This window comes from Piliocolobus tephrosceles, chromosome 14, assembly GCF_002776525.5.
Source record: "Piliocolobus tephrosceles isolate RC106 chromosome 14, ASM277652v3, whole genome shotgun sequence".
Taxonomy (NCBI): Eukaryota; Metazoa; Chordata; class Mammalia; order Primates; family Cercopithecidae; genus Piliocolobus; species Piliocolobus tephrosceles.
Window position 1 is genome coordinate 37,469,884 of NC_045447.1, and position 11,973 is coordinate 37,481,856.

General features: G+C 42.0%; 1 protein-coding gene across 1 annotated transcript in view; it reads left to right on the forward strand.

Moving 5' to 3' along the window:
• Window positions 1–9,420, forward strand: part of GRIN3A (glutamate ionotropic receptor NMDA type subunit 3A) — a 165,601-nt gene extending 156,181 nt beyond the window's left edge. Inside the window, exons 7-9 of the mRNA XM_023202520.2 lie at window positions 2,778–2,942; window positions 4,297–4,373; window positions 8,716–9,420. Of these exons, the coding sequence (XP_023058288.2) occupies window positions 2,778–2,942; window positions 4,297–4,373; window positions 8,716–9,055 (582 nt within the window). The 3' untranslated portion in view covers window positions 9,056–9,420. The remainder of the gene's footprint in view (window positions 1–2,777; window positions 2,943–4,296; window positions 4,374–8,715) is intronic.
• The last annotated feature ends 2,553 nt before the right edge of the window (window positions 9,421–11,973 follow it).

Consider the following 11,973-nt stretch of genomic DNA (forward strand, 5'->3'; position numbering starts at 1 on the left):
CCTTTAAAGAGAATGGGAGGATCATTCACATTGGACAAATGAGTCAGTGAAGACTGTGGGCTCTGAAAACAGACTGCATGGGTTTGAATCCCAGCTTCACCTTCACGAGCTATGTGACCTTGGACAAGTTATTGAACTTCTTTGTTGCTCAGTTTCCTCACTTATAAAATGGAGATTATACCAGTATTTACCTTATAAATTGTTATAAAGATGAGGCAAGTTGCTACGTTGATAAAGTGCTCAGAATTGTGCCTTACACATATTAAATATTAAATAATTATCAATGATAATGATGACCACAAGCTTCCAGCAAAGGGGTAACACCCAGGCTCCTTAGTACGGCATCTGAGGATTTGCCTAGTGGGGCCCTGTTTCTCTCTCACTGCATATCTTTGTCCATGTGTGCCATTATAAAAAAATACCTGAGACTGGGTCCTTTTAAAGAAGAGAACTATATTCCCCACAGTTCTGGAGGTTGGAAGTTCAAGATCAAAGCACCAGCAAGTTTATTGTCTTAGTAAGGGCCTGGTCTCTGCTTCCAAGATGGCACCTTGTTGCTTGACCTCCACAGGAGACAAATGCTGTGTTCTCACAAGGTGAAAGGGTGGAAGGGCAACAAAAGGGACTAGCTAGCTTCCTCAAGCCCTTTTATAAGGGCACTCATCCCTTCATAAGGGCTCTTAATACCAACCCTTGGAGTTTAAGTTTAAACATATGAGTTTGAGAGGGACAAATACATTCAAACTATGGCACTATTCATGCCTTGTATACTCTTCCTTCAGCCACAGCAGTCAGTTTCACAACACTACACCACTGTCCAGGAAAGTCACGTTTTCCTTTGTTTATGCTACCCTCAGGTTAGTGCGTTCACTTTCCCCACCCAACCTTCCCATCCTGCCTCTCTTACTCAAACGTTATTTCATGAGCCAGCTTCCCCACAAATCCCAGGAAGCGTGGATCAAATGTATCATGGAGGTATATGTTTGTTTTCTCCCTAGACTCAAGCTGTTTAAAAGGAAAGATATAACGTCCTTCTATCGCCATCCCATGATACACAGAAGAGTGCCTAGCACATAGTATTAACTCAATATATTAAGTGTTTTGAATTCTACAGGATTGACTCTTGTCATTGATGTCAATGGCTAAATAATGGCTGTTTTAGAGTACATGTGAGGGTTTTCTTAGATAATCTACACAAATCACTTAGCAAAGTGCTGGCCACATATATTTATTGTGACTACTACTGTTGCTATAACTGCTGATGTTTTGGCGTATAGCAGTATAGCAGAAAGAGCCCAAGCTTTGGAGCTGAAGAGAAATGGACTGAAAGACCAACTTTGCCACTTAAAAGCTGCAGGAACTCCAATTTCCTTAGTTACAAAATTGAGGCTATAATATCTATTTGAATGTAAAACACTTGGCGGAAAGTAAGCAACCAATAAATATCATTAGATTCCTTCTCTTTCTCTTCTATGCCTATTTTTGTGGCTCGGCTCAGTTTACTACACTTCTCTGGTCTCACTTTCCTCCTCTGTAAAAATGAACTAGATGATTTCCATGTTCCCTACCAGATCCAAATTCCAAAGTTACTGAACTCACCATCTTTTTCCCCTTGAATCTACTCATGCTCTGTCCCTGAGGGAGGTTCTTTCCCTGATAGCTACCCAGTATATTAAATTGTTTCAATTCTCTATCTCTATCTCTCTCAATCTCTCTCTAAGAGACCGTAAAGTGGTCCAGACCCAGGGCCTTGGCACAACTCCAGGGGCCATTTGCACAGTGGGATTAACATACGAATAGCACCTGTCAACTGAAGAATCATGAGCTTCATAAATTCGACAGGAGATCTTTATTTCTCATAAAGGGTTGCGGCCAGCAGGCCAGCCATCCTGCAGAATGGGAAGCATAGCCTCAGCAGAAGCTGACAGCAAGCACTTCAAGGGAGGGGTAAAAGGGAACAGGAATTTATGCTGAGTGGGGTGGCTGAGTATACATATTGAATAACTTATAGGAGGAGTCATAAATATTTATGAAAAGAGATACATGCACATGTGCAGTTGAGCTTCATGCTTCTTCATAGGCCCCATGTTCAAAAAATGGTGGTGTTAGCATGACCCAAGGGTGGAGTTTTTGGTCTTCTGATGTCCAAACGTGAAGCTGAGGACATGAAAACCCTCACTGTGCATCCCCTACAAGTTGGTCAAAACCATCTGGAGATTGTGGTCATCTTTTAGGAAGGGTGCATTGTGAAACTGGTGAGCTGTCACACTGAAACTGCAAAGAGGGAGGGAGAATCTGGTTATGGCCTGAGATGATTAGCTCAAGGTGCTAACGCAATAAATTATCAGCTTCTTGTTTTCCACAGCTAGCTTCTGCTTACTTCTTAAGAAAGAATTATAGCTAAAATTAATAAGGAAGGGACATACTGAGGCATGGTAGACCTCCCATTCTATCAAGGCCAGGAATTCAGTTTTTAAGGTTTCTCCAGGATCCCCATGGACAAGATAAAGTTCGTTCAGTCAGTTGGAAAGCTTTGAATTTTATTTTCATTTCTCACACTCTAGGCATTGGGAGATCCTCGGCAGCCCTCAGTCCAACCCTGGCTGAATTCCTTTCATAATGTATAATAAACGTCACAGAACACACAGGGAGAAATAGTCTTCAGCTTTCCTTGAGTCCAGAAAAAATGAATATTCATCTGAAAACCAAAGAGTGCACGAGCATTGGGCCAGGTATATCATTGTATTCATGGCCTTTTCTTACCTGTTCTGTCACAGACTTTGCAAATGGGCATAAAACACTTCTCCGGGCTCTTCGTGCTGCTGTGCATTGGATTTGGTCTGTCCATCTTGACCACCATTGGTGAGCACATAGTATACAGGCTGCTGCTACCACGAATCAAAAACAAATCCAAGCTGCAATACTGGCTCCACACCAGCCAGGTGAGTGCCACAGGTGTCTTGCTCCAATATCCTTAAAGTGTAGAATTCCCAGTGATGGGAGGATCCAGAGCCCTATGTCAGACTGGTAAGTCATGTTACCACAATAACAAGGGTGGGGTAGGCACTCTCATTAGAGCAGAAGGAATTCTCTCTATCCCATTAATTCACATTTCCCTTAAATTAAGCTATCCCACAGTGCTTCTTCCTTTCCTATAACCCTCCACTGTTGCTCATAATAGAAGCAATAGAACTTTTTTTAACCAGGTTTCACTTAATAGTGACAGTCTGAAAAGATGGTGTGAAAGATTTATTTCCTAGGTTCTTTTCTTGTCAAAACTGAAACCTATTACATGAGTTTAAAGTCCCTGGTCCCCTTTAAGTGATCCCACTTGCCCCTGTTCTCTCTGCTTTTTCCCTGGTCCAGAGAGGTTTGAGACCCACTGGGACCAAGGCCAAACTTCACAAGGCTGCAGTTCTCTCCTGTAATTTAGACATCAACACACTGATTTACAGGGAGAACGGAAACTGTCAAGCAGACTAGCGATTCAAACACACTCATTTGCACATCTCTCCCTGAATGAAATTGGCATGGAGACCCAAAATGTAGTCAGAAGGCTTCATAATGATGGAAGACTTCTAACAAAGGGAGTGGTTTCACTTGACCACAGCAAGGCTGGATAAGCCATCCCGGCCTCTCCTGTGGTGAGACTGCCTCCTGCCCCCTCAGTGTACCATGGATTACCTCCCAGGAGGGAGGCTGTTGCTTCTTCTGCATTTACCCCATTCACGTATTCATATACCCTCACGCTAACCTCCTCGCTTTGGTAACACTTTTCTTTTTTCTAGATAGGTTACTATCATTGGTTTGGTTACAGTTGAACCCTGTTCTTCCTACTTTCATCCTGGGAAGTATTTGGTCTTCTAGGAGAACTCCACGTATCTTCCTTATTGTATCCTAATATGATTAATTTAATTCTCAAGAGTCCTCCTTCCCTTCGTTTTGGTTGTCAATAATTTTGTACTTTTTACTCATCTTTAGCAATTGTTGAAGGCCTTTTGCTACACATTAGTTATCATTGTGCCTCCTTATATCACATGCTGTCTTATAATAACTGAGCTTTCCATCAGAACACTTTTTTTGTTTATCCAGGTGGAATAATAACCTCTAATTAGAATTTTTGTTCCCTTGAGATTTGAGGCTGAATGTTGATCTATTTTTAGGCATTCCTGGAATTTGTTTAAAGAGGCCGAGATTTGTAATGACTACATATACCATTAAATGTCAAGTGGTTCTTCGTCCCCTGACCTATGTGTTTCTCGTAATTGCTACATGTGAATCTGTTCTCTCCATCAGAGATTACACAGAGCACTAAACACATCATTTGTAGAGGAAAAGCAGCAGCATTTCAAGACCAAACGTGTGGAAAAGAGGTAAGAAGGGGCCAATGGCAACTGTCTTTATATTTGTAAAACAATATTTAGAGATCTAACTGTATAAATAATTATTCAGATCAAATCAGGACAATTTGTTTAACAACAGAATCAGTATAAATGGAAATAAAACAATAAAAAATGTATATGGACACTAAAATGCAGCGTACACAATATACTGTCATGGTTAGAAGTGTAGCCATGGACTCTAGGATCAACCCTCTTGATCCAAATCCTGTCCCCAAGACTTACGATATGTGTTACTTTGTGTAAGTCATTGATTTAATCTCTCTGCACCTCAAGTTCCTCATTTGTAAAGTTGAGATAAAAACAGTACCTATTTCCTAGAGTTATTGTAAAGATTAAATGAGATCATACATGTAAATCTCTGAATGAAAGGAAATGCCTAATAAATATTAACTATTATTATGTACAAAATACATGTAAGAATTAATGAATACTGCAGGCAATTAATTTCATGGTTTACTGTCTTTTGGCATATTTTCACTTCCTACTCCTTTCTAGCACTCTTAGGAACAGAGTATTGGAAACATGAAACAGACATGTCCTGCCTAATTCATTTCCTGGCACTTTTCTACAAACTCCCTAGCAAAGAGCATCTTATTAATAGGAAATAACAAACATTAAATGCATTGATGACATCTGAAAATCGAAGCTCTTGACTCTCACCACAACAGGCTGTGGATGACTGTTCCCTAGTTCATGGTGACTAAAGATGTCAGAAGCACTTGGGTCTGGTTCCTGGCTGGTTTCTGCTGCCTGCTGCCTAAGGCAACCCTCCCGATTCTTTCATACACCCAGAGGCCTCAGATGAGGGCATCAGCTCCAAGCAACTGTGTCATCTGTGACATATCCTCAGCTCAAAGCTTGGCTTTCTAGTTTTGAAATCTGACACACCTCTCATCATAACAGAAGAAAAAGGGATGGAAAACAGGATTCTTTTTCATTTTTAGTATCTCCTCTGGGACTGCTGCAGTACCCTTCTATCCAGTCTCCATATAGCTAGTCAGAATCATTTCCTTTATCTCTTGAAGTATCTCTTTCCAGTCAGTGAGCACTCCTCCCGCCTCTCTCAGTCTGTGGTATTCCTGCATCATATTGCAAGTCTGTTGGTGACAAGCTACATACTAGTCCAGCCACAGCTGTTCCATGTCATGTTACATCTATTTTTTCTATTTTTAACATAAATTTTTAATAACAGTAACACAAGAAGACATAGCAGCAAATGTATCATCATACAATGACAAAATATTTGTTTTCCAACTATAACAGAAACAGGAAGCCCAATAATCCCATCTCCAACTGTGATATGATTCATATTCATGTCTTTCTCACATAAATTGAAAGCCATTTGTGTCTTCTGACGCAACTTACCCACTTTTCTTGGCAGATTCCCTTCCTAAACCCCTTATTTTGAGGAGCTAAGGAGAACAGGAGCTCATGGTTTAGCTTGGGCTCACATTTCCTGTGCCTACCTCTATACAGCCCAACATTAGCAGCCTGTCAAACCCAACGAGTGTTTGGCGTCCCATAGCCGTCATGTCTCTTTGGAATAGTCCGGTGGAGTGGACTATTATGTAACACTATGTAACCTCAGTGTTACATAATTGCTCCAGGGAAGCCTATTTTTAGTGTTAAATACCCATTTTTAGCATTAAATACAGCTCTCTCACTGGTCACATAACACTCTAAGACTGAAGAAGGCTTGCATCAAAGCAAAGCCTAAATGTTACTGAGGCCAGGAGTGTAACACGCGCCTTGGGTTATTTTTTCCAAGCAGACACTGAGTCTTACACTCAGCATTTGTCACCTTGCACTCATAGGTACCCACATCAAATACCAGACAACTGGTGATACTAGCAACTAGAATTTGGCACAAAGTCCAGCATTTGTTTCTATATTATATTACCAGATAGATATACAAAGCTCTGGAGAAGACCAGTCCAGCTATCTTTTCTTACCTTATCACTGTGGCTGTCTAGACAGTCGAAGAAAATGTGTAGATGCTCTACTCTCAGGTTTTCCCTGCTATGAACCATTGTATGGCATTAGAACGCTCTCTCCCTCTTCTCTTGGAAGAATATCTATGTAAATGCTCATGCCTGCTACAACTTGACATCCCTCCCCTGTGCTCCATATTCACTGAACAAATAAAAGAGCAAATAGATAAATGAATGGATTACTAACACGAGTTTGAGGAAACGCTTGGAGAAATTTTGGGCCATGATATGGAAGTAGGTATTGCCCCTTATTCATTTAATGCAGAGAAAATAAGGTACATATTACAGGAGACTATTTATATATAGCCCTGGGTTTATTCAACATGTGATTTCACATAAATTTTTGGTCTATCCTTCATCTCACTGGGTTCCCAATCAATACACGCCACTCCCCTTTTCCCTTTCCTCTCACCCCAAGAGACACAAAAATTACACACTATAACAGCACAACCACAATTACTTTGAGATTATTCAAATTCAATAGGAAAAGATTTGAAGAAAAATATTAAAGGGAATTATCAAGCTAGAAAGAAAATTATATCTCCTCTCTGATTCAGGTCTAAAGCCAATGGAGCTATAAGTGGGTTCATTACAGAACTTTCACCCAGCCCAGGATACATGGAAACTGAGTTCTAGTGCCCTCTGCTCTTTTATATAAAACTTAGACTATGAGGCATGTTAAAGAACCACAGGTTGGTTTGGAGTGTGTGTTTCAATGGCTTGGGGCATGTATAAGTTGGTCTTTGCTATGTGATAAATCATCCCAATACTTAATGTTTTAAACAACAGCAAGTTACTTACTAATTAATGGATCAGCTGTGCAGTCTGCTGATCTGAGCCAGACTTCGCTGATTTTGGCTGGGTTTGCTCATATGTCTGTAGCCAACTTTGGGGGAGGGGGAAAGCAGCTAAGGGCTGTCTGATCTATGATGGCCTCAGCTGGGTCAACTGGGAAGCCTGAGGATTCTCTCCATATGGTCCGCCATCATGCAGCAGGCCATTCTGGACTTGTTCACATTGCAGCAGCAAGGTTCCAAGAGAGTGGAAATATGCAAGACTTCTTAAAAGTTTAGGCTTGGAACTGCCACTCTGATATGTCTGCCACTTTCTGTTGGCCAAAACAAGTGTGAGAACAGTCCTAACTGAAGCCGGGAGGAAAGCAGATTCAGCATAGGTACAAGCTGCAAAGTCACATTACAGAGGGCACAAATGAAATGAGAAAAGAAGGTTTATGGCCACTTTTACATAGAAACTTTAAAATTCTTCTCTTTCCCCTTCTCCCTCCAGATTGTCCCCTTCTCCTGGCAAGTAAGAGTCCAGGAAAAAAGTAAATTCAGTTACATGAATGAGAACAAAAACACAATGGTTTGGTAGGGTGTTTCTATTTAGTTTTGTCCTGTGGTTGATTGCAAAAGTTGTCATAACCCTCCTACTCCACCTTCTGCTTCTTCTATGGTAGAAAAAATCAGCAGCTATGCTGCTTAGGGCTCAAATCTGCTCTTGTAGTGAGAAAATCTTCTTACCGCATAAGTGTCAAAGTGTGTTCCAGAAACAGGCTCACTCTCCTCCTGTGACTATTTGGCAATAATTCTCATGCTGTCTATAGCCATCTCTCCGCGATGGTAGTAGGTGATAGGATGCAAGCCTGAAACAGGATTGCAAACTGCTTTCTATATGACTTTCATTATCCCAGCAAGAAACTGAGGGCTTTCTTGGAATTTTTTAAGCATCAGACCTGAACTGTCATTCTCAACTCACATAAAAACCATCCTTATAGTAAGAAACACTTTGCTGAGACCTGTGGCTTGTATGCTTTTACTCTCCCCAAAATCAAGTAGTAAATATCAAGATGGTCCTGTGGGACTAAGGATGAGCCATGTTATGAGATCTGTCAGCAGGCTGATGCTCAGAACCCAACAAGTGAATAAACAGATTTCGCTTTTATTAAAGCATCATCTTTCAAACCATAAAATGTTTCAAGGTGTGTCTAGTTTCTGAGCTTCCCTTGCAGAAAGGAAATTAAAAGCAACCTGAGGTTGTTCACAAAAAAAAAATTAAAAATGTGCCATACCCCATCCTATCAGCCCTTCAGATGACACCCGATTCCAATTCCAGAGCAGCATCGGACTTGAACTTTTGAATGTTCATGACTCCTTATTGCCCCATGACACCCTAGCAGGGAGTCTGTCCATGGCTTTGTTACTTCGTCTCTAAATGCACACCCAGCTCCATATTATTGACACAGAAAACGGCTAACAGATGAACAACAGCACTTTAAGAGCTGCAGAATGGAAAGTAAGTCTAAAATTTCTGTTTCCTAGGTCCACTGTGGGACCCCGTCAGCTCACCGTATGGAATACTTCCAATCTGAGTCATGACAACCGACGAAAATACATCTTTAGTGATGAGGAAGGACAAAACCAGCTGGGCATCCAGATCCACCAGGACATCCCCCTCCCTCCGAGGAGAAGAGAGCTCCCTGCCTCGCTGACCACCAATGGGAAAGCAGACTCCCTAAATGTATCTCGGAACTCAGTGATGCAGGAACTCTCAGAGCTCGAGAAGCAGATTCAGGTGATCCGTCAGGAGCTGCAGCTGGCTGTGAGCAGGAAAACGGAGCTGGAGGAGTATCAAAGGACAAGTCGGACTTGTGAGTCCTAGGTGACCACACTGCTCCCCTTTCTCAGTTCCTGACCTTCCTCTGAGCCCTTGAGACACTTTGTAATGCTCTTTTGTAACTACCGACAAAGGTATGGGGAAGCTGAGGCCTAGGTCTTCTCAGAGGTCACGTCTGCTCTCCCTAGCCTAAAATGCAGCAGCAGCTCCTCTCAAGCTCACTCCCTAGGTCTCCAGGGTAGGAGTGTTTTTCTAGCAAGAATCTTGGTCAGGAGTAAGCTCTGTGTGAGAGATCTGTGAATAATCAGATAACCCCAGCGCCCGTTAACCTTTTCACCAGGTGCCACAGTAATATTTCTGGTTTTTAGCCCTTTCTCTGCACTACCAACAAGAGATAAAATTGTTACGCATACTTATGTCTTACTGGGTTGTTGGTTTTCATCAAAACACAGAACGAGGTTATCCAGGGTTGTAGCTTTTGATACAACTCCCCAATCTAGATTTATTTCTACATTCTGAATGGGGAGCAGGTAAGAGCAGAGCACCTCCCACTGGGGGTGGGGTACTTAAAAATTAACTCATTAGTATCATAAAGGTCACGGACTGATTGGACCAGGCAAGAGCCATGTTTTTGAGAAGGTTCTGGATCTTTGACTTCATCCTGTTTAGTAAGAACATGCTTATTAACACGCCACTGTGAAAGGGGAAGGGGATGTGGTAAGCGGGAACAGAAGACAGGCAGAAGAGGCATTAAAAATGTATATCATGCTTTTAGAACAAAAGCTCTGGGCCAGAAAGGCAATTTGGCTAAAAAATGAATAAGACTACTTCTAATGTAATTAAGCATCTCCACTATGGTGTATGCCTTTTATAAAGAAGAGAGAAAAAGGCAAAGCAAGGTTGTGGCCTTAGGTTGGACCTGGAATATCCCTGCTTATTGCCTATAATGGAATAAGTGACACTGTGGGTGAAATGTTCTACACACCACACACTAGGCCATTTTCAGATCAGCAGTCACCCATCGCTTAGCACAGAAATCCCAAAACCTCCAGCCTGGGAACACCACCAGCTTTGACCATTCAAGAATTTGCCGTGCACTTTGCATATCTGTATAGAAAATTAAGTCAATTCCCCATCCTCACACTCACTCATCTCTGAGAAGCTATGAACAGGTTTTGGTCCCTTTAATGATCCTCCAGCCTCATCTAATGCCCCTCAAAAACTGATACAAGTAACCTCCCCTCTGCTTAGGCGCCGCTTTCTCAGCATATAATGTTTAAGCAGCTAGGGAAAGGAATATGGGTCAGTTCTCAAATGTCAACGTAGGTAAGAGTCATCTAGTGGAGAACTCATCAGAGTGCAGATTGCCAAGACCCTTCTCCAGAGATTATGGGGTGGGGGTGGAGGTCTAGAGGTGAGCTCAGAAACCTACTGTTAGCCAACATCCCCAGGTGACTGACATGGGTGGTCTAAGAATTACTCTTCTAGAAACACCATTCTGGAAGTTTGGCTGCCCACAGGCATGAGGAGAAACATGACGAGAAAACCTGTTTGAGAAGTTTGTTTTGTTTTTTAATAACTTTAGCACACATCTGCTGATTCCCCTTCAGCATCCTCACCCCCACCCCTGGGCACCATTTAGGACAAGACTTCCTTATTTATCAATTACTTGCTTTATCTTCTCAGGACTCATTGTTCCACTCCCAATCGATTTGAATGCCTACAATAAATTCAGGAGCTGTGCCAAGAACTTTCCTCTTTTACAGCTGCAGATCATTGGAAAGATGTCTCAATCACAAAACTTCTCCCTCTACTACTGGATGAAATGTCTGCATTTCCACCAAAATCTACCCAGTCACCCAGGGAATAACAACTTAAGCTGTAGTCAGATAACACCTAGTGATTAATTGGCTAAGAAAACCCTGGAGTGGAGGGAGGCTCGGAGATAACTGATACGGATGTGGGAGGGCTCCAAAGTTAGAGGTCACCAATCCAACAGATGAAACAGTTCAATAATGAGGAAACAGGTGAGCCCTGAACACAGAAAAAGACAATTCTGTGTTGAAACACCCATCTCCTCATGTTCTCACCCCAGGCCCAGAAGTAGGTTTGCAGCTGCCTTTGGAAGATTTTGCCCCTTAGCCATCCCCACCCACTTGCAACAGCTAAGGATGCTGGAGACTGCCACCATGCTCTGCGTGCCCCTGAACCTCTGTGCTGCCCAGAAGGCTGATGTACAGGTGTACCTCAATCCACATTACAGCCATGCTCCTAATGTACATGGACATTTTTGTAACTCAGCTCATATTCTGACTGTATTTGAGAAGCTGGCTCTTTAAGAGAACCCAGAAGTGAATCATTTTGTAAAGTAAAGCACTCTTTTGTAATGCAATTAATTATCCCTTAATGTATCTGTTTTGTAAGTCTGAATTTTTGTATATCGGGTTTACCTTAAGCTTCTCTAGTGAGGCATTCTGAGCAGTGGTGATCACATGCCAGACCGCCCTGCATATCCACGAAGTAGATGACCAATGCACGTTCCTCAAACATCTTTGGAGGAACTACCCGGCCAAAACACTGGCCAGGATGCAGCAAGCAGCAGCAGGGGCTGAAGGCAGGCTTACTGCCGTCAACATTGCTTGAAATGCCTCTATGTTCTGAATAAAGAAAAACCATAATTGCTTGTGGTGAAATGAAGCAGTTTTCATGTTAAGTAGCAATGGTTATTTTTACTGGTAGTAATTGAACAGTGTTTTGCAATTTGTGAAACAGTGTATTGTGTTTTGTAAAATGTCATGAAATGGTGGGTCCTTGGAAACCTCCTTTCTGTTCAGCTCCACCTCTGTTCTTTCAACTCCTTTCCGGCTCAAAAAAAAAAAAAAAAGATCAGAAGCCTTCACATGGAGGGTTGTATTTTGGTAAAGAAGAAAGAGATAAGGGATGCTACCTTGCTTCCTCTACTG